The sequence below is a fragment of the Hemiscyllium ocellatum genome, chromosome 31, assembly GCF_020745735.1.
Source record: "Hemiscyllium ocellatum isolate sHemOce1 chromosome 31, sHemOce1.pat.X.cur, whole genome shotgun sequence".
NCBI lineage: Eukaryota > Metazoa > Chordata > Chondrichthyes > Orectolobiformes > Hemiscylliidae > Hemiscyllium > Hemiscyllium ocellatum.
In genome coordinates, this window is record NC_083431.1 from 7,304,316 (window position 1) to 7,328,541 (window position 24,226).

General features: G+C 39.6%; 1 protein-coding gene across 2 annotated transcripts in view; it reads right to left on the reverse strand.

Moving 5' to 3' along the window:
- Nucleotides 1-24,226, reverse strand: part of med13a (mediator complex subunit 13a) — a 232,041-nt gene that overhangs the window by 109,419 nt on the left and 98,396 nt on the right. For both annotated transcript variants that reach the window (XM_060847924.1, XM_060847923.1), the window contains exons 5-9: nucleotides 18,768-18,913; nucleotides 17,390-17,587; nucleotides 11,047-11,250; nucleotides 6,211-6,370; nucleotides 849-953 (exon numbers count right to left, since the gene is read on the reverse strand). In XM_060847924.1, the coding sequence (XP_060703907.1) occupies nucleotides 849-953; nucleotides 6,211-6,370; nucleotides 11,047-11,250; nucleotides 17,390-17,587; nucleotides 18,768-18,913 (813 nt within the window). The remainder of the gene's footprint in view (nucleotides 1-848; nucleotides 954-6,210; nucleotides 6,371-11,046; nucleotides 11,251-17,389; nucleotides 17,588-18,767; nucleotides 18,914-24,226) is intronic.

Genomic DNA, 24,226 nt, shown 5'->3' on the forward strand with positions numbered 1-24,226 from the left:
CTCAAAACTAGAGGAGTCAGATAGAGCATAAGATGCTAAGATAAGGAAAATTTGCAAGACAAATGAACTTCCATGAAAACAAAATCAGGCATATCTCGTTTTCTCAATTCAAGCCTTCACCCTGTCATAGCCGAAGACCTGTAAGGCCAGAGACTCATTTGTCCATACATGTTATAGCAGTTCCCACACCTGTAAATAAGTACTTGCTGACTGATAAATGGTTGTCTATTTTTACTTTTTGAAGTAGAAAAGATACAACATAATTAAAAATCAAAAAAGCAACAAATGATGGCACAGAGCAATTGAAAAGAACACAGTGGGATGAGGAAAAACAAGGCAGGCTTAAAGAAAAAATATACACAAGAGAAGCAAATGCTCATGAGCAATTGCACAGGAGACCGACTAGTTTAACTACATTCAAAACACTCAAATAAGTGCATAAGTTAACAGCAACGCTGACTGCTATTCTTAAAATATTCTTGAATAATTTTTTTCAATTCAAAGTTCAGATCCTTTTCAGGGACCATGACAGATTTCATGCCTACTCAGCCTTCAACCCTATGTCAAACTGAATTAAGATATTTAAATAACAAAAGTTATGACTAAAAGTTTAATTTAAGCCAGGGAAGATTCTGAACTGGAAAGCAGAACTGACCAATGGTTGAAAAAGCTAAGCGCAATGGATAAACTTGCGACTCAATTTATCAGCAACCCCAGTCCACAATAGCATCTGCCATGGTCCTTTTAGTTCTCACTTTAATAATTAATTTTGTCCCTAAGCAGCAACTAATGGATTACATTCAAACAAAACCAAAAATTCAAAAATTACATCTATGAAAGTACACTACCTTGAACAGTTGCAATTCACCCTATGCATAGCTTCAATAAAATCCCAAGATGCCTCTTTGCCAGATGAATCATCTTCACAGCCATTCACACTGGAGTACTTCCGTCTGGAATTGATCACATTTGAATTAAGTTTGATATCGATCAATGTTTTGTTCAAAACCACCCCATAATAAGCAACATCCCATTGGTTTTTACAAACCAGCCTGAGTAGCAGTTGAGACAGACAGTCAGAATACAGATAACCAGCAGTCTGGGAATTCTACATTTGTCATCTTTGTGAAGTTGACATTTTACATGTCAGATATTTTACAAATGTGATATCGGAGTATCTATCTACTTTTAAAAATAATAAGGTGGCAAAAGAAAGTAACAATGTCAGCCTCTAATGGTGCACAGTAAAAGCCCATACCAGAAAGGAAATTTATAAAAAAATTGATGATGATGCACCTTAATCCACAGTATCCACTGGCCAGAGAAAGAAATAGGAACAGGAGTAGGTCGTTAGGTCCCTTGAGCCTGTTCCACCATTCAACAGGATCATGGCTGATCCAATATGCCTTACATCCACTTGCTTGCACTTTTCCTGTAACCTATGATTCTCCTCGCAATCAAAAATCAATCCCTGCCTTAAATATACACAGAGACACTGCCCCCACAGCTCTCTGTAGCAAGCAGTTCCAAAGATTCAACCCTCAAAAGAAATTCCTCCTCATCTCAACCTTAAATTGGTGCACCTTTGCTTTGATACTATGCCCTCTGGTCCTAGACACTCCAATGAGGGGAAACATGGCCTCAACATTTACCCTGTCAAGACTCTTAAAAATCCAATGTCTCAGTGAGATCACCTCTCATTCTTCTGAACTCCAACATTTAGTCTTTGCTCATAAGATAATCCCCTCTATAGGATAAAGATCATCCTAGTGAACGTTCTCTGTACTGCCTCCAATGAAATAATATTTTCTTAAGGGGAGCAAAATTGCTCACAGTACTCCAAATGGGATCTCACCAACACCTTGTATTGTTGCAAAAAGACTTCCCTCTTATCTTATCTTCCAACTCCCATTAGCCTTCCTGATAACCAGCTGCACTTGTGTACTAGTTTTCCATGCCTGATTCACAAGTACCCCCCAAATGCCTTTGTGTTGGAGATTTCTGCAGCTTTTCTCTATTTAAATAATACTGTTCTTATCTGTCCCTTCCAAACTGAACTTCACATTTTCTCACACAAACTCAATTTGCCAAAATTTTGCTCACTCATTTTATTAATTAATAGATCTCTAAAAACTGTGTATTTGCTTTTGGAACTTGCTCACCTAGTTTTGTGCCATCTGCAGCTCTGATTATAGTATACTTGCTTCCTTCTACCAAGTCATTAATATACATTGAAACAACTGCGGGCCTGAAAATCACTTATCCCCATTCCCTGTTTTCGGCTAATTAGCCAATTCTCTATCCACATAAAAGTGCTACCAGAAAACAGAGGAGAACCACCTATACAACGTATTCAAGAAGAACGAATACTCAAAAAATGCAGTCCGCAGATTCCTCAAGAACAAACCACGACAAGCAGACCAAACACAGCCAGAAACCCCAACCACCTTACCATACATCAAAGAAGTTTCAGAAATGACAGCCAGACTACTAAGACCCCTCGGAATCCTAGTAGCACAAAAACCCAACACTCTCAAACAAAAACTAACAAACTTACAAGACCCAGTACATCCCATGGACAAAACCAATGTCGTCTACAAAATTCCATGCAAGGACGGCCACAAACAATACGTAGGACAAACAGGAAGAAAGTTAGCCACCAGGATACACGAACACCAGCTAGCCACAAAAAGACACAACCATCTCTCCCTCGTAGCCCTACACACGGAGGGAAAAAAAAACACCATTTCGACTGGGACAACACCTCTGTCTTGGCATAGGCTAAGCAAAGACATGCTAGAGAATTCCTAGAGGCCTGGCACTTCAACCACAACGCCATAAACAAACACATAGATCTAGATACCATCTATCAACCCCTCAGAAAATGAACAGGAAATGACATCACACAAACCCCAGGAACCCCATCCAGGACAAACAGGAGACAACAGCTTCACTTCACTTGGAGGTCACCACTGATGATGCTACTTAGCCAGGTAATGAAATGTCTGGATATCAAACCTACAGCTCAGCATGCAAAGCTACACCCTAAAAAACACAAATATATGAACAAGGAACAAGAGTAGGCCACTGGGGCCTTCAAGCCTGCTTCACCATTCAGTAAGAGCATAGCTGGTCTGATTTTAACCGAGTGTGGGGCACTGGAAAAGTACAGCAGCCCAGGCAGCATCCGAATGGCAGGAGAATCGACGTTTCGGGTAAAAACCCTTCAACAGGCTTTTGCCCGAAACATCAATTCTCCTGCTCTTCAGCTGAAGCCAGACCTGCTGTACTTTTCCAGCACCACACTCTCAATTCTGACCTCCAACATTTACTGTCCTCACTTTCTCTTAATCTGATTTTAACCTCAACTCTACATTCCCGGATACCCCAATAATCTTTCATCCCTTTGATGATCAAGAATCCGTATACTTCTGCCTTAAAAAATATCCATTACCTTTTGAAGATGGGAATTCCAAAGAGACTCAACCCTCAGAAATTATATATCCTCATCGGTTTTATATGGACAATTGCATAAGAGGAAACAGCCTTTCCACATCTGCCTGATCAAATCACCTTGGGATCTTGTATGCTTCAATCAAGTCACTGCAAACTCTTCTAAACTACAGAGAATACAGGCCTACACTGTATAACCTTTCCTCATATAAGAATCTGCTCATTCCAGGTCTTAATCTCATAAAATTAACACATTAACATCCTAAACTACAGTAACCAGTAACAAAAATATTCCAGCCGCAGTCGCACCAGTGCACTTTAAAACGGAATAATAACTTCTATTCTTGCATTTAATCCATCTTGCAATAAAACATACATTCTAATAGGTTTTCTGATTACTTGTTCTACCTGCATTCTACCATCTGCAATTCATGCTCTCAGTCCGACCACAAGCCTTGATAGTGTTTGCAGATTAGATGGCACCCAGATTATATCACTTCAAGAAAACTGCAAGGTGCTTACATTTGAAGAGAAAGGCAGTATCTATGTACTGACAGTGGATAGACTATAAATGGAGAGGTTTGCTCAGTTGGCTGGGTGATTGGTTTGTGATACAGATGAACCTCAGCAGAGGGGTGCACTTCCTATTCCAGCTGAGGTTACCACAAAGGCCCTGCCTTCTCAACATCACCTGAGAAGTTTTTTTGAAATTCACTGATGACATGAGCATATCACAGGATAGGCCACCATTTATTGCCCAATACCTAACTGGCCAGTTATGCAACAACCATATTGTAATGGGTCTGGAGTGACATGTAGGCCAGCACAGGTCAGGATTGTAGCTTCCTTTCTTAAACTAGGTGTTTCTTGTCCGGAAAATGAACATTAGAATTTTATGGAATTCAAATTCCACCATCTGCCATGGCAGGATTTGAACCTTAGTCCCCACATGATTTTGGTCTCTGGATTAATAGTCCTGTGACAAAACCACGCCGCCTTCATTTCCCCTTAATTGTGCGATCTTGTAAGCCTCCAGTTAAACTCACCACCAGTGATGTCTCTCTCTGCGGAGAGTGCATCCAATGGGACAATGTGGAATTTTCAATTATAAATCTCCAGACACATTTACAATATTAGGTTATAAACAGCCACGCTTTAAATTGTTCATTTATTTCCAAGACCAAAAAAAACCTAGGAATTTCCTTATTCATTCATGGGGCATGGCTTTGCTGGTTAGGCCAGCATTTATTGCGTATCCCCAATTGCCTTCCAGAAGGTGCTAGAGAGTTTGCTTTACCAACTATATTGTACAGCAATAATCCTGATGGGCAGGGAGGGAGTTTCAGGATTTTGATATATATCACAGACAAGATAAGTGGTGTGGAGGGGAATGTGCAGGTGGTGGTGTTTGCAAGTATTTACTGCACTTGTTCTTCTAGAGGGTGCTTATTGAAAAGAAAAATGCTGGAGAAACGCAGATCTAGCAGCACCTGGGAGAGAGAAGAATTAATGCTTAGAGTCTGATACGACTTTTCTTCAGAACTAAAAAGGTGTTAGAAATTTTTGTGGAGGATGCAAATGTTATGCTCTGAAGTTGTGGAATTCAAGACCAAGTCCTAGCAACTATAAGGCATCTAAGGAGAAAGTAGCTCTGTTCCTTGTGCTTACTTGAAAAACTGTGGCAGGCACAGGACAGAAATATTTGCATGGGAGCACAAGGGTTTACTGAAATGGCAAATAACTGGAGGGTTAGAGTCATTAATTAAAAAATTGGAGTGCTCTGACGGTTGTCCCCAGACTCAGATAGCGGATGCCAGGACAGTGAATAAATTTAAGATTTTTAATTCACTGGATTGAAGGGTTATGGAAAATGAGAAGTAAAGTGGAGATGAGACAGTAATGTGTTCAGCCATAATCATATTGAATGGCTGAACAGGCTCAAGGGACAAATTGCCTACCCTTAGTTCTTCTATTTCTGTGGTGCCGTTAGATGGTGCAGCCTGCATTTAGATTACATGTACCAAATTCATGATGAGTTATATGGGTTAGAACAGCTAGCTGCTGCTCAAGGAAGAATCTATGGGGAGGAAAACAGAATGCTCTATTTTGTGGCTTAAAGTTCAAGTTATCTAATAAAGGCAGTGTTTTAGTCTTTACTACAACAAATCTTAGAATATGAAATCTTGTCAGGTCATCCTTTCTGCTATTCCTTGAAAGTTTGACTTTATTTATTAAAACTTTAGTAGTCTCTAGGGAGATCATAAAGAAATGTAAGCTTAATAGTGCTACGATTCAATTACTGAGGAAAGAATGGAGTGTTTTAAGTTTATAAATCTTAGTTCTGGAACCCTCAAAATTACATAATGAAACCTGTAAACAATAAACACATTCTATTATATCCAAATCTTGAACACACATTCCTCAATCAGCACATAATCTACACATTCCTCGTGCCCATTCCTTGTCTATTAAGTATAAGCCTGGCACCATACATGGCCCAAAATAAATGTTGCTCTTATTCCTGCACCATGCAACTATTATCCCAGCTTCCCCAACAAGGGAAACGGAAAACAAAAAGAAAACTTAAGGCTAATATATTTATTTAGACTTAAGCTGTGGTTACTGACTGTATCCTAATAGCCCTTTTCTGCTGGTTGAGAAAAACTGGAGATGGTGTAAATAAGTAGAGAAATCTAGGATTGTTCACTCTCCCATATCCCCAAATCTGCCAAGTATCAGTTATACAAAAATACTCACTTTTTCTGGGTTTTGTTGAGATTGCACTCCTGCCACACCTTTTCTACCACTTGATTGGCTAATTTTCTTGGAATCTTTCCACCATGCCCTGAATTTTCCATATTAAGTACCTCACACATTGAAGGAAGCTTCGCCCACTTCTGGGTGGCCTGTATTTCAGCTGGAAAGGAAAAAAAAAATTGTACTTCGTAACATTTTCTGTTAAAAAATCTTTACTTGATGTTAAGTTGTATAAATATATGAAAGTATAACAATACAGTGGGGTTATGATGATCTTGATTACAGTACTCAGAAGGCTGGCAAAATAAACTTTTAAAAGATACTTGGGGCTATCTTCCCCCACACAAAAAAACCTTTTCAAATGATTTGTCATAAAACATTTCAAAATAGTGCACATTTGAAATACATGAAGTGCAGGTCAGTTTCTTACAGTATAATGAATGAGGTGCCTCAATACATGTGCAATTATAGGAGACAGTAAGGTCCGTTACAACACCAGAGTCCAGAAAGTCAAAACACGTTATAACCACACTGCATTATTACTGACCATCAATCCACTCATTTCTGGTCAAATGCAGCCAGATTAAAGTCAAAAATATTCTCATAAATATAAAGGAAAATACTTGTTTATTATAATTTTAAATACTTGTTGAATTGCTGTTAGCAATTGAGACACAGTGACCCCATCAATTTCACTGCATTCCTATAGAATTGTCATGAAGTTAAAAGAGAAAACTTTTGAAGGAAGATATTGAGTAAAGGCCACAAATTTGGACTATCTGCACACCACCTTATATTTGAGCTTTAATATTATTACTACAGCTATTTTTCTCTACTTTCCCCACAAATTGAAAGCTTAAATTATGACGCATCTCTTCGGGAACCATGAGATTGTCAACCTATAATCCAATTTGTGTTATTACGGTGCAAGTTCACAACGTTATTACCATTTAAAAATTGACTTCGGAAGTGGACAGAACCATTTATAGCTTCAACTTTGATTTGTAATTTTTATTCTACCCTGTTAAAGCAGCATGTTTTAATGTGAGTTCTGATCATGGCCCCATGGTGCCTGAAGGTTTGCTTATATGTATCCAAATGAAGTTTTTTAAATTCGAGGTGATTAATTCAGTGCATTAGAGTGGGAAAGTTGTAAAACCTTGTCATATGACACAGGTAGAGAGTGCATTTCTCTTTAGAAGGTGACATCTTGCAAAATGTCCAGATTACAGAGGAGGAAGTGCTGGATGTCTTGAAACGGGTAAAGGTGGAAAAATCCCCAGGACCTGATCAGGTGTACTCGAGAACTCTGTGGGAAGTTAGAGAAGTGATCGCTGGGCCTCTTGCAGCAATATTTGTATCATTGATAGACACAGGTGAAGTGCCAGAAGACTGGAAGTTGGCAAATGTGGTGCCACTGTTTAAGGAGGATGGTAAGGACAAGCCAGGGAACTATAGCCCGGTGAGCCTGACCTCGGTGGTTGGCAAGTTGTTGGAGGGAATCCTGAGGGACAGGATGTACATGTATTTGGAAAAGCAAGGACTGATTTGGGATAGTCAACATGGTTTTGCGCGTGGGAAATCACGTCTCACAAATCTGTTTGAGTATTCTGAAGTAACAAAGAGGATTGATGAGGGCAAAGTGGTAAATGTGATCTATATGGACTTCAGTAAGGCGTTCGTCGAGGTTCCCCATGGGAGAATGATTAGCAAGGTTAGAACTCACGGAATACAGGGAGAACTAGCCATGTGGACACAGAACTGGCTCAAAGGTAGAAGATAGAGGGTGGTGGTGGAGGGTTGTTTTTCAGACTGGAGGCCTGTGACCAGTGGAGTACCACAAGGATCGGTGCTGAGTCCTCTACTTTTTGTCATTTACATAAATGATTTGAATGAGAGCATAAGAGGTACAGTTAGTAAGTTTGCAGATGACACCAAAATTGGAGGTGTAGTGGACAGCGAAGAGGGTTACCCCAAATTACAACAGGATCTGGACCAGATGGGCCAATGGGCTGAGAAGTGGTAGATGGAGTTTAATTCAGATAAATGCAAGATGCTGTATTTTGGGAAAGCAAATCTTAACAAAACTTGTACACTTAATGGTAAGGTCCTAGAGAGTGCTGCTGAACAAAGAGACCTTGGAGTGCAGGTTCATAGCTCCTTGAAAGTGGAGCCGCAGGTAGATAGGATAGCGAAGGCGGCGTTTGGTATGCTTTCCTTTATTGGTCAGAGTATTGAGTACAGGAGTTGGGAGGTCATGTTGCGGCTGTACAGGACATTGGTTAGGCCACTGTTGGAATATTGAGTGCAGTTCTAGTCTCCTTCCTATTGGAAAGATGTTGTGAAACTTGAAAAGGTTCAGAAAAGACTTACAAGGATATTGCCAGGGTTGGAGGATCTGAGCTACAGGGAGAGGCTGAACAGGCTGGGGCTGTTTTCCCTGGAGTGGAGGTTAAGGAGTGATCTTTTAGAGGTATACAAAATTATGAGGGGCACAGCTAGGGTAAATAGGAAAAGTCTTTTCCCTGGGGTCAAGGAGTCCAGAACTAGAGGGCATAGGTTTAGGGTGAGAGGAGAAAGATATAAAAGAGACCTAAGGGGCAACTTTTTCACGCAGAGGGTGGTACATGTATGGAATGAGCTGCCAGAGGAAGTGGTAGAGGCTGATGCAATTGCAACATTTAAGAGGCATTTGGATGGATATATGAATAGGAAAGGTTTGGAGGGATATGGGCCAGGTAGGACTAGATTGACTTGGGATCTCTGGTCGGCATATGTTTCCATGTTGTACATCTCTATGACTATTTGGAGACAGTGCCTGTTTAATCACTGTAAACAAAAGACACGATCAATGCTGGAAACACGTCTTTAATGTAATGTTTCTATCGGGACCTCAAGATCTCCTTCGGATAATCGGATTTTCGGATGATTGGTATTTGGATAATCAAGTTTCCTCTGCACTGATTTCAAAGTTGTAGCAGTGAGGCATTCTACTAAATGACTGGGAGTTTGTTCAGGGCACGTTCCAACTGGGTACACCATCTGTTTTGAACAAAACCTTTAATGACATTACATCAGTATTACTCCCTAATGGATGGGATTAAAGTGATTTTTCTGCACAAACGTCTTCCGTGACGGACTGGCAGTACGGCCTGGCCCAATTGAACAGCACAGGGCAACATGGTGGGTCACAGTGCCAGGGACCTAGATTGGTTTCCAGTCACTCATGTGACTGTCTGTGTGGAGTTTGCACATTCACCCATGTCTGCATGGGTTTCCCCCGGGTGCTTCAATTTCTTCCCATAGTTCAAAGATATGCAGGTTAGGTGGATTGACCATAGGAAATGCAGGATTAGAGGGTTGGGTCTGGATGGGGCATTCTTTGGAGGGTTGGTTTGAATCTGATGGGCCAAACAGCCGGCTTCCATTGTAGGGATTCTAGAAATCTACGATTCTATATCTGAATGGAGGATTCCATGGCAGTGTGGTCAGACCCATCCTTTGCAACACCAGAAACAGATATAACCATATAACACAGCACCTCATGTTAAGGCAAAATGGCTCTGTACAGCTTATTGCAGTTGCACTTAAAAGGGGTCATCCACCTTTTACTAGAGATTCACACACAGTTCCCTTGCAAAACTGGTCATCTTTTTAATCACCAGATTGAGTGCAAGATAGTGCAAAAGATAGCCACACTGCAGTTGCAGCATTTGAACCACACTTATGCCTCTTACAGGAGCATTGAGTGTGTCACTCACCTGATGACCAAGTGAATCAAAATATATTTGAAATAATACAATTTAGATTATACTATCTGACATTTCTATTTTCTCCTCACAGCAGGTCACTTCACACCTATCCATATTAAACTGCTTCAGCCTGAATAAAACTATTTTTCTGGATTATGGGAGAAAGCCAAGTATGGGGTTAAATTAGACAGTCCTCTAAAATAAACTACATAAGCATAATTGCACAAATGGCCATTCTGTACTGAATGATTCTATATCAAATCAGGTGACTGGAAACAGTTTCATTTCAAGCAAAAGAAGCTGCAGAGCCCAAGGCTAAAAACAAAAAATATAATGCCAGCACTCAATCATGGCTCAAAAAGTAATATTAAGTAACTAACTGGATTATAACATTAATTAAAGCGTGCTGAGTAAATCAATACCATATGTCATAGAATTACAGGTGTACAGCACAGAAAAAGACCCTTTGGTCCAACTCATCCATGCTGACCAAATATCCCAACCCAATCTAGTCCCACTTGCCAGCACCTGGCCCATATCCTTCCAAACTCTTCCTATTCATATAGCCATACAGATGCCTTTGAGGTATTGCAATTGTACTAGTCTCCACCACTTTCTCTGGCAGCCCATTCCACACATGCACCACCTCTGCGTGAAAAAGTTACCCCTTAGTACTCTTTTATATCCTTCCCCATTCACCCTAAGCCTATGCCCTCTAGTTCTAGACTTCCCCAACCCTGAGAAAAGACCTTGTCTGTTTACCCAATCCATGCCGCTCATAATTTTTAAAATCTCTATAAGGTCACCCCTCAGCCTCCAACACTCTGGGAAAATAGCCCTGGCCTATTCAACCTCTCCCTATATCTAAATCCTCCAACTCTGGCAACATTCTTGTAAATCTTTTCTGAACCCTTTCAAATTTCACAATATCCTTCTGATATAAAGGAGAGCCTTTCAAAATTTAAGTGGCAATATACACACAAAATTGTTGCAAAGGTACAAAATGTCAGATGTTACAAATCTGTTAGAAAAAGAAGAAAAAAGTATCTGTTATTATTAATGGGGTGCAACAAACAAGTCTTACCTGTTTCAGCTTCTTCTGGTGATGTGGGTGGAGTCAAGGTCACAGAGGAAATGGCTGGATCCCTTATTGGGGGAGGCACTTGGTGGACACTTGTGTATGCGGTTGTACAATGTGTCATCCCAGTGGAGCTGCTCAAGATGCCAGTGGCAACATCAGGCTGAGGCACCAGAACAAAGCATGCTGGGTACACCATTCGCACACCAGCTATTAACAAAATATAACAGACATTAACAAAAAGCACCTTTGATAAAGATACTAAATAGTATGATATAAATTGATATTACTACGGATGACAAAATATTGACAAGAATACACGAAAAGGGAACACTTCATCCCGAATTGTCTCAACAGCTGAAAGCAAATGGAGCACATACAGGACAGGGGAAGCAAATATGAAATACAAACCCATTTAAGCACAGAAGACAGACTTTATTTTGGGAGGATGACCTTGAGGGCGAGAAGACGACAGTATAATGAAAGGTTCACACGCAGCTTTCTGCTACTGAAAGCATCAGCTCTGAAGGCTTTGTTGCTTGCATGATGCCAAGGCCGAGGAACTCAGCATTACTTGGGAGAGAATTTTGCACTGGGAGGTGAAGGATCCATTTGTCATGGTCCACATGGGTATCCACAACACAGACAGAACTAGGAAGGAGGTCCTACTTCAGGATCATCAGCAACTAGGAATAGATTTAAAAGCAGACGTTCAAAAAGGTAATATTGGCTGGGTTATTACCTAACCTGATGTAGGGCAAGTAAGTTTAGATTTGAATGCATAACTCAAAGAATAATGTGAAGAAATGTGTCACTAGCACTCTGACTGGGGAAGCTAAAGATACACCAAAGGGATGTTTTTAACTTAAACAATGTCAGTGAGTCATACGCGTCAGACAGCAGAATGGGCTTTAAACTAAATGGTGAAGATGGGATGGTGACAGAGGAAATATTTCAAATCAATAGAGAAATAGAAAAACAATGAGATAATTAAGCAGGACAGCAACTTGATTAAATGATAATCAGAATGCAACAGGAAAGGACAGAGTATACAAATTTTAAAGAGTGCACCAACATGGATGGTCAGGAATTGTAAAAATGGCAAAAAGACAGAAATAAAAGCTCTGCATTCTATATGCAGCATTTGTAATGAAACGGATAAACTGTTCGAATAGATTAGAAATAATCATGGATGACCAGATAACCATTAGAGAGACATGGGCACAGGTTGTCCACTACTAGGACCTGAATATGGAAATACACTTCCTATTTTGAAAAGTTACAAAGCTCAGAAAAGGTGATGGCACGGCTCTGATAATTAAGGGTTCCAACTGTACAGTTTTGAGAGATGGCCTTCACTGAAAACAGCAAACTCTAACCCATTTGAGTTAATTAAGAGGAAATTAAAAGGGTATTGAGTAGAAGTGATATTATAAACCTAACAGTAAATACAATATAGGACAGACTGTACAGAAATAAATGGAGTACGCAGAAAAGTCTCTCAATTATGGGGCGATTTCAATCTGCATGTAGACTGAAAATCAGATTTGCGACGGTAACCTGGAAAATGAGTTCACACAGTGTAGTCAGGATAATTTCTGAGAGCAGTACATTTCAGAGCCAAGAACAGAAAACCTTTGACTATTTAAATGGGAAAACTTAATGGTACAGAAGGAGCAGTGTCCACTGCACACAAATTGTATAAAGTTAGTATGCTGGTACAGTAAGTAATTAGAAAAGCAAAATGGAATGTTGACATTTAAAGCAAGGAACGGAATATAAAAAATAGCAATGTTTTACTGCAGCTGGAATATTGCATACACTTTTGGTCTCCTTATTTGAAATAAAGCAATTATTTTGCAAGCAGTTCATAGAAGTGTCACTCAACTCACTCCTGACAAGAACTGTTTATCTTATGGAGGAAAGTTGAATGGGTTGGACCTTAACCCATTGGAGATTAGAAGAATGAGTGATGATCTCATTGGAAGATTGATGATCCTGTGGAGACTTAATAAGGTAGATACCAGGAGAATATTTCCTTGTGAGGAATACTTAAACTCGGGGACAAATAAGAGGTCCCCCTTTTAGGGCTCAGAAGGTTGTTAATATGTGGAATAAAAACAAAGTGCCTTTAAGCAGCTTAGCAGGTCTGTCAGCACCTGTAAACTGTTACCTTTACGTTTCTCTCACAAACATTCTTGTAGCATAGATCATGAAAACGTGTCTTTTAAAGAAACATTGATTCACCAATTTAATTTTTTGGTTCAGAAATACTTTCAATAGGACTCTGCTAGAAGTGGAGAACAATGACATCAAGTTTGTCCCTGCAGTGTCTGTACTTTATTTTTCATGTTTAAGCTTTCAGTCAAAGCCTACCGTTATTCGATTGTTAACATCGACACCAGATCTGGCACGGTGGCACAGTGGTTAGCACTGCTGCCTCACAGCGCCTGTAGACCCGGGTTCAATTCCCGACTCAGGCGACTGACTGTGTGGAGTTTGCACGTTCTCCCCGTGTCTGCGTGGGTTTCCTCCGGGTGCTCCGGTTTCCTCCCACAGTCCAAAGATGTGCGGGTCAGGTGAATTGGCCAAGCTAAATTGCCCATAGTGTTAGGTAAGGGGTAAATGTAGGGGTATGGGTGGGTTGCGCTTCGGCGGGTCGGTGTGGACTTGTTGGGCCGAAGGGCCTGTTTCCACACTGTAAGTAATCTAGTCTAATCTAATCTATACTCTGTTCTCTCTACAACCCTCTTCAGCACTCTTGCACAATAACACGCCTGATCTTGAATCTTATTTGCCTATTAATCTTTCACAGACAATCCCTGCTGTTTGATTTGCCTCAACCCCCTTTTCAATTTATCAAACATATCCAGCTCTTCAGTTCCAAAGATGATATATTGAACTCAAAACATTGTTCACTCCAGATGCTGATAGACCTGCCAGGTTTCTCCACATTTGCTTTTAATTCAGAACTTCAGCACCTGCCACATTTCGCTTGCTTTGCTATTCAATTATGGCTGATAGGTTTCTCAACTACACTCTTTTGTCTTTTCTTTGTAACGCTTGATTCTCCCCCCACTTACTAACCAAGAACCTATCTCTGTCTTAAATACTCTCAAAGACTTGGCTTCCATACTCCTCTGCAGCAATGAGCAACACAGATTAGTCAGCCTCTGGCTGAAGAAATTCCTCCTCATCTCAAATCTAAAGGGGTTTCCCTTCACTGTGAGGCTGTGCACTCAGGTTCTAGTCTCTCCTACAAGGGGAGAGATCTTATCCACATCCACTCTATCCAGGCCTCTCAATATCTCTAAGTTACAATCAGATTCCACATCATCTTTCTAAACTCCATTAAGTACAGATGCAGAGTTCTCAAACACCCCTCATAGGACAAGATCTGCACCCATAGGATAATTCTTGTCAGCCTCTTCTGGACCTCCTCCAATGCCAGAACATCCTTCCTTAGATATGGGGCTCAAAACTCTCTCAATATTCCAAATGTGGTCTGACAAGAGCCTTACATAGCCTCAAGCAGCACATCCCTGCTCTCATATTCCAGTCCTTTTGAAACGAATGCTAACATTGCATTTGCATTCCTAACTGCTACTGAATGTGCAAGTTAACTGTAGGAGAATCCTGAATCTAGACTCCAATATCCCTTTCTGCTTCAGATTTCTGAAGCTTTTGCCTACTTAGAAAATAGTCCAGTCTTTTGTCTCCCTATCAAAGCACATAACCTCATTTTCCCATATTGTATCCCATCTGCCACTTCTTTGCCTACTCTTTTGGCCTAACTAAGTCCTTCTGCAAGGCGAAAGTGAGGACTGCAGATGTTCTCTCTCCACTCCCGAGCTCCCAGCCTCATTCCTGATGAAGGGCTCCTGCCTGAAATGTCAATTTTCCTGCTCCTCGGATGCTGCCTGACCTGCTGTGCTTTTCCAGCACCACTCTAACCTCGACTCGAGTCCTTCTGCAGCCTCCCCATTTCCTCAGGACTACCTGCCACTGACCTACCTTTGTGTCATCTGAAATTTTAGCAACAATGCCCTCAGTTTCTTCATCCATATTATTAATGAATGACCTGAATAGCTGTGGCCCCAACACAGACTCCTGCAAACTCACCGCCATATTGAAAAAGACCACGCTTTTCCCATTCTGCCTTCAGCCAGTCGGCCAGTCCTCTATCCATGGTAGTACCTTCCCCTCCAACACCATAGGCTCTTATTGTATTTAGCAGCCTGTGTGGCACCTTATCAAGGGCCTTCTGGAAATTCAAATGGATCACATTCACTGGCTCTCCTTTGTTGAACTTGCTTATAACCACTTCAAATAATTCCAACATTTTGTCAGGCATGATCTTCCCTTGACTAAGCAATGTTAACTCAGCCCTATTTTACCATGCACTTCCATGTACTCTGCAATCTCATCCTAAATAATGAACTCTTAAGGCTTACCAAAAACTAAGGTCAGGCTAACTGGCATTTAATTCCCCATCTTCTGCCTCCCTCCCTTCTGAAAAAAGGGATGCTAAATAAGCCATGTTCCCTCTGATACAGAAATTCCTGAAAGATCTCCACTAATGTTTCCACAATCTCCTCAGCTATTTCCTTCAGACTCTGGGGAGTAGTTCTTCTGGTCCAGGGGACTTTTCCACCTTCAGACCTTTCAGCTTCGCCACCATCCTCTCCTTAGTGACGGCCACTAAACTCATCTCTGCTCCCTGATTCTCTTGAAGGACACTTACTCTCCTGGTGTCTTCCACTACAAAGAATGGTGCAAAATACCTATTCAGTTCCCCCACCACTACTTCTCCACTCTGTCTACTCTTGCTTCTTGCTTACTTTTTATGTACCTAAAAAAACTGTCGCAATCTTCTTTCATATTACTAGCTTGCTTATTCTCACATTTCAACCTCTGTCCCTCTTTTATTGCTCTCTTAGATGCCCTCTGCCAGTTTTTGAGAACTTCCCAATCCTCTGGTTTCCTACCTACCTTCACCACACTTGTACGCCTTTTCTTTTGCTTTTATGCTGCTGCTGACTTCCTGGTCAGCAATGATTAGATTAGATTAGATGACACAGTGTGGAAACAGGCCCTTCGGGCCAACAAGTCCACACTGACCCGCCGATTCCCCTACATTTACCCCTTTACCTAACACTAAGGGCAATTTAGCAAGGCCAATTCACCTGACCCACACATCTTTGGACTGTGGGAGGAAACTGGAGCACCCGGAGGAAACCCACGCAGACACGGGGAGAACATGCAAACTCCACAATGGTTGCCTCATCTTCCCCTTAGTATGTTTCTCCTTCCTTGGGATGAATTTCTGCTGTGCCTCCTGAATTATCCCAAGAAGTTCATGCCACTGCTGTTCCACTATGTTTCCTGCTCGGCTCCACTTCCAGTCTGGCTAGCTCCTCCCTCATGTCTCTGGAATTACTTTTAATCAACTGTAATATTTGATTCCAGCTTCTCCCAATCAAACTGCAGGATGAATTCTATCATACTGTGGTCACTGCCCCCTACAAGTTCCTTCACCTTAAGCTCCCTAATCAAGTCTGCCTCATTGCATACCTATGTCTTATGCTCCTATTATTTCTCAAATAATTAACTGCAAATATAAATTTCTCATGCAAAGTTGATAAGCACTGTGATACAAAATAGCACAACACACCAAGTTTAGCAGTGTTTAAAGTCTCTGTAATAGATTCTTTTCCCTCTATTTCAAATAAACATGACTGAACATGTTCTTAGTCATATAAAAATTCCAGATTCACCCTGTGAATTATTACCCTCATATTTCTCCAACAAATTGCTAACATTGATCATGGAAATAACGCATGCCTTTTCAAAAGTTGATTCAATTTATGTTTTAGTTCAGCAATGCTCCGGTTTCCTGGAAATTAAATGCCAGTTAGCCTGACCTTAGTTTTTGGTAGGACTTAAGAGTTCATTATTTAGGATGAGATTGCAGAGTACAAGGAAGTGCATGGTAAAATAGGGCTGAGTTAACATTGCTTAGTCAAGGGAAGATGTGCAGGTCAGGTGAACTGGCCATGCTAAATTGCCCATAATGTTAGGTGCATTAGTTAGAGGGGAATGGGTCTGGGTGGGTTACCCTTCGGAGGGTCATGTGGACAGGTTGGGCCAAAGGGCCTGTTTCCACATTGTGGGGAATCTAATCTAACCAAATAAAAATACTGAGGAAAAACTGGTGAAAGATCAGCTTGCTATTTTGTATTAAGGTTTGGCTGCTAGGCGTTACTAGCTATTTACAGATTCCTAACTAAAACGAAACAGTTTACTGAAAGCTCTCTCAAATCAGCAAAACATTTTCATTCCCACTTACCAACAATGACTTCTACAGCTGCTATTGAGTCATCATCCCAGTCTACCTCTTCCTGTTTGTCGTCTGTAGTTTCCTTTGAGCTGGTCTGTATTGGATAAAATTGCTTCCATTCTTCTATCAGTTTAAGGGTGGGAGGATCAGATAGCTTGAAAGACTGACCTGTCAGGGTACCACTTAATCCAAAGGGGCTGAGGATCACTGGAAGGAAAAGATGAAAATATGCATTGACAAGGACTTAATAAATTTGTGGTTGAATGCTAGAATCAACACACTATCTTGTGTCCCGAGACCCAGATCTAATTCAGCACAGATTGACAGGATTAAATATTCAATTTACTGGTTGCAATTATCCTCCATGGAATGAATTTGGGCAACCTTAAAACTGACTCCAAGCACGTAAAAGCTCAAAGCAGTAAGTGTCAAGAGAATCAGGTCAAGGACGCACAGCAGCAATGGAAGTTACAAAAGAGTTCTTTCTGAAGTTTAATAGAGAATCATTATCACATCAAAAGAGTGAGATTAACTTTGTACTGGAAATCCCAAACCTAAATTGGGAACAGGTGCATACCTGTAGCCCTAGAAGTACATCATCCACATTCTCAACAAGAGGAGAATGAATAAAAAGCCAAAACAATAGATTTTAGAGGAGAACAATTGCTTTAAGATAATGGAAGTCAATGGTGAAATATCAATGATCTTAATAGTCACTTAAGTAAGGAAGAGATTTAGAGAAGTATCCTTACATAGACTGCTAGAACCCTGAAATACCTTGCTATGGGGAAATACAATGCATCTTTTAGATGAGGCCAAGAGAAAGGTCAGTGCAGACACAAGCAAAATGGGCCCCTTCTTTACTGCAAAAGTCCCACTCACTTACATAATCTTGAAACAAAAAAAATGCAGTTTGTTTTGATTGGTTGAGAACATATTATAACTTGACACTTCCCTCTCCCCTCTGATGGTGAAGTTTCTCATTTGACAGGCACAGTGGCTTTCTAATCCCTTATTCTGCACAGTTAAATACAGAGTATTCCTCTTACTGCTTATTTGCACATGGCATCACAGCTAAGCCAAATCCTGCTCTCAATACAGGGTTATACATTTACATTTTCCAGCTGAGATAAAGGGATAACATGGATCAGGAATAATGGAGGTAAATTGTTGTAATCTAAATCAGATCACCTCACCAGCTGGTCTATACAGGGTACAATTTCCTTGCCTGAACAGTTTGAAAGCAAGCCAAGTACTGGTTTTATTCACAAGACCACTGGAGTTGGCATTTAAAAAATTTGTTCCACTTAAGCCTTCTTGTCACTCCCTGTTCATATCAAAAGAGGCTTTTTACAACTTTTTTTTTCAGAAATAAAAGTACTCTTACCTTGGAAGGGGTTGGAGGATCCCTGGGCTGCAGTGACATGTTGTTCACTGAGATGGTATACTGGTTGATGCTGGTTTATCTCAACACTGGTACAGACTTTACTATCCCCATGCAAGAAAAAAGTAAAGGAACAGGACAAGTGCTCACTAGAGGAAGGAAAAAAAACAAGTTACAAAGCTTGTATCAATTTTAGTTATCTATAATGTTATACAACTTAGCACCAACAGAAACAAGTCTTATTAACTTGAATATCAGATTCATAATATAGTGAGATGACCAATTGCTTCCCCCTTCCCTTCTGTTGCTCTGGGGTGTATTTACAAGCAGTCTAGTGTTGACAAAGTTGGGTTCAGCTTTGTTCCTTTGCTTTCTTAAAAAAAAGCAAGAGCTCTGCTAAAATAGGATTGTTCAGATGGCTTATTTTTGTCCAGCTTTTGCAACTAAGATGGACACAAAAAATATCAAGTTGATAGAAGGAAAGGAGGCCACAGAAGGTAAACTATATGCAAACACTTGTTAACACAGTATGATGCACTTGAATCTTCAAAACAAATACATTGAACAGTGGTTTTCAATCTTAATGGAGAATTAATTGTGTAGATTGGTTCAAACCTGAATGCAATAGCTCGATTAGCATGTTTAAAAAGAATAATATTCCTAACCAGACAGCAATTGGATAGATAATTCAGAGTATTAGTACAAACAAAGCAGTTTGCAGGTAGTCCTCATCAGACTCTGTTGGTTTTTAAAACAATACAAATAAAGTTAACAGTCTTGCATTCAGTGATGTGTTATTTAGAAAATAAAATAGGGACAGACTATTAACTCTCTCGATCCTTTAGCAGAATTAAAGGGATTTATTATTACCGCTGTTTGGACAACTGCAATTTTGGAATTCTGAAATACCAAAAACTTATATTTATATAGTGCCCTTAATGTGATAACAGGTCCAAAGGCATTTCATTCTATGGCACCATTTAGAGAATGAATTGCACAAAAATCTCTATATATATATTATATTCATTAACTTTAGCATCTAAAATAAGGAGTTCATAAAACTTATTCTAAGTTAGCAAATGTTGAGAAGATTTGTAGCCCAGGTTGAGGTTCTGGATGTAAGTTTGCTCGCTGAGATGGAAGGTTTGTTTTCAGTCGTTTCATCACCATACTAGATAACATCAGTGAGCCCCTAGTGAAGCACTGGTGTTACGACCCACTTTCTATTTGTGCGTTTAGGTTTCCTTGGGTTGGTGGCGTCATTTCCAGTGATATCATTTCCTGTCCTTTTTCTCAGAGGGTGGTAAATGGGATCCAAATTGATGTGTTTGTTGATGTTGGTGCGACTATCCATCTGATGGTTTGCTGGGTTTCTTCCAAGAGCTCATTGTCTTTCAGTGCTGTTTCTAATGCTGCTAAGAAATATTTCTTGTCCGCATCCCCGAAGTTGTAATTTAATCCTCTTACTTAGGATGGCTTTTTCGGTGTCTGTTAAGAATCGGTCAGATAAGCTTTTTATCCATGCTTTTAGGTTAGCTGTGTTGTTATTTTGTGCGAGTTTGTCAAGTTTTTTCTGTAGGTCTAGTTGTCTCATTTCTGTGTTTGTCACTGTCTAATGTCTATGGCTCGTTCTACTGTGTGCATTCATGGTCTGCCACGTTACTGAGAACAGTTTTTCGACACGAAATTTCCCAGTTGTATTTACAGAGTCTGTTGTGGCATGGTTAATCATTTCTCTAAGCAGTCTGTGGCTGTTTTGCTCTGCTATTCTTTATACTATTCTACCATGATGACCCTATAAAAGCAAAATGAACGTCATTTACAAATTACCTTGCAAGAGCTGTAACAAACACTACACTGGACAAATAGACAGAAAACTAGCCACCAGGATGTATGAACATCAACAAGCCACAAAATGCATGACCCATTATCACTAGTATCTTGACATACAGATGAAAAAAGGATACAACTTCAAGTGGGACAACACATTCACCTTAGGACAAGCCAAACAGACATGCACGAGAATTCCCAGAAGCATGGCATTCCAACCAGAACTCTATCAATACACAGTGACTTGGGCCCTATTTACACCCAAAGAAAAAAGAACAGGAGATTACATTACCACAGGAAATAATACCACCAACCCAAGGAAACCTAAACACAGAAATAAAAAGGTCATAACACCAGTGCTTCACGGGAGGCTCACTGATGTTACTTAACATGGTGACAAAACGTTTGAAAAGCATACCTTCCAGCTCAGCGAGCAAACTTACATCCAGAATTCATTCTAAGTCACCTTGACAATGACGTTGTTGCAAGGATTCCACTCTGGATCATGTTATTTTTAGAATTATTACTCTACAAAAATGTATCCCTCTTCACCATTGATTTGGATAGTCTGTCTGTCTTGAATGATAGGATGACATTTTACTCACCGTACCACAGGTGGTCTACTGTTTTTGGGCAAAATATCCTCAGGTATTTTCTTTGCAATGTAGCCTGGAATGCCTGCTTAAATTGTGCGCTAATTTACGGTACAAAATAAAACAAAATTCTGGGGATGAAAATTTGAGGATGACAACTAATGTTGTCATAGCATTTTGTAACTGTAAAGGAAATTCAACTTGTATGCCAGATAAAGGCAAAAGGAAGGCTTTTGGCACGGAGAAAAGAATATTGTCTTATAAGCTGTGATCTATGGTAGCTCTACATATTTAACGGAACTGCAGAAGATAATACTCGCTCAAAAGATAATATTGGTTGACAGTTTTTAAAAATACTGTTTTCTATACAACATATTATTGCTTGTCCAAATTACAAACTGTATATTAATACATTTTCAAATCCAATAGTATAATTTGCCATCTGCGTTCAGGAGATGGAAAATATCCAATCACTTGCTGGAACCACTAAAACCAAATTACATATTGTTACAAACCTGCCCACAACTACTCCTCTCTATTCTCAGACCAGATTTTAAAAAATCAGATTGACTAAAGAGAAAAGTTTGCCAATCCTACTGCTATTTATTTTTTTAAAAACACCTCAACACCAGAATGCATTGTCAATACATCCAAAAAACAGTGAAGTACAAATGTTATCATGTATCATTGCATTCTATGCAAAATGCTTACACAAAATGGAAAATGTAACTTAAAAAAAGACTTCAGATAGATGATTTCAAGATTTTTTATAAATTATGGAGAAAAAGTGAGGTCTGCAGATGCTGGAGATCAGAGTCAAAATGTGTGTTGCTAGAAAAATGCTGTCGGGTCAGGCAGCACCCGAGGAGCAGGAGAATCGATGTTTCGAGCGTATGCTCTTCATCAGGAATGTTCTGATGAAGAGCTTTCACTCAAAATGTCGACTCTTCTGCTCCTCTGATGCTACCTGACCAGCTGTGCTTTTCCAGCACCACATCTTTTGGAACGTATGTACCAAAAGAAAATTAATTTAAGAATGCACATGGGATACTTCATCCTAAAACACCAGTTTTACAGGTTGGTTGCAATTCACAAAAAACAACTCTACACCTGAAAGGAAAAGTTTTCCCATTTCAGGGTTTGGTTTGTAAATATGAATGTTGCCATGCTTATTCCTTCATTTGATCCTTAGCTTTCATAAACTGGTTAAAAGTGGATTGCCTGGAAAAAGCACTTTAGGTCTTGTATCAGTTTCTCACAAAGCTTTACTATTTATATTATTAATTTATTCATTTGTTTTCTAACAAAGCTTTTTTCCAAAAATATTCCACAACATTAAAATCATCCCTCTCCTATAGCCAACAAATTCATGGAGATATAACAATGCCTAATTTTATTTTTGAAAAATCTTCTCTCGACTGTTTTACTATAAACTTCCAAACACTTCAGGTTTTGAATAAACAGAAACAAATAGATCACGTTGCTGGATGAGTGGAACTATAGACTGTGAATCTCTTCCATTAATGTGAAATGTTTGCACAATAGAAAATTAGTCAAAGTTCAGTTATAAAGTCACAACAAAGTGTCTGCTTACTGTGAGCAGAACAATGCAGAGAGTTACTGCTGCACATCGAGCAACGTTATGTACCACATCAAGACCAAGAACAACTGATGTTGAGGGGTAAGACAAATAATCTAAAATCTTCCCACAGAAACAAACTTGCTTGCAAAATTCAATCATTTTCACTTTGTTGAAAAAAGGGAATATCAACTAAGCAAGTCAAGAATCAACAACCAGGATTACAAGTATCATTAGCACAAGTTTTCAAATAACATGCTAACAGTGAACTTCACATTTTTTGTTTAAATTATGTATGTCACAAATTGCTCAAGGCATACTGGTCCACAGAAGTTAGTGAATAATGCAAAAGATCAAACTAGCTAAAATAAAACAAGTAGTGACCATGGAAAATTTTGTTAATGATGAAAGTAAATTACTACTGCGATCATGGTCTTGTGAAAAAAATGTGACAATTCAAGGGAGAACTTCATGGAAAGTGTTATTTGAAGCTGGAATCTTAACTCATACAAACTGAAATCCATTGTTTCAATTTTTTTTTTAAAATCTTAAAGCAGCAAATTTAAATGCAACTACAAGTGCAGCTGCATTTAATCCTTGAACCTGTACTCTTACTCTCCCATCACTGCACCCATTCCCACCAACCACAAAGAAGTGCAGCCCTTAGCAGTTGTGTGTTGCAAAAGAATTTTTAATGGGGTTGGCAATGAAAGAGCAGAGAGTAAAGTCCTGCCTTCAAAATTAAAAGATCACCAGTTTTTAGCTCTAGGCAAAACTTCTACAATGTCAAAATCCCAATTAGGCATTTGGAGGCAAAAGCATGCTTGCTGCAGTCCCAGCTTAATCAATGGTTTCTTTTTCAAATCAGGTCAGTTCTGAGTTACTGGATTTAAATGTGATCATTCAATTTACATTCAATGTGCAACTATAAAATGAGAAAGGAGCAGTAACTATATTTCCAAAAAAGTAGTGAGCAGAAGTGGTAACAATGCGCTTGCATTGCGGACAGTTTAAAATTAGATGTTAAATGCTGGAGAATCACAGGCGATTTGAATAGATTGATCACATGATAGATCCCCCCAGAATAATGTGTTATAGAGGAGGCCACTGGGAAATAAAATTAGCACTTTAAACCACAGCAATTCTTCCTCAAGGCCAAAAGTACATTCATTTTTTCCTCAGGGAAGTCTCTGAGCAAGGGAAGCCATAGTAAAAATTCTGCTTTTCAAACACTTGGTAATAAAAGCAATTTGTCAATTACCATCATGAGGGAATTTGATGAATTGGCACTTCAGTGAATGCAATGTACTTCTCATTTAAATTGCAATCTGCTTCAGGAGGAAATGGTGGACTACAGAAACAAGATTTCTTGCTATACAACTAAGTGTAGAACAATATGACATATGCTTCATTGGCACATTATGGAATGTTACCAATAAGTCAACTGCACTGAATTACGC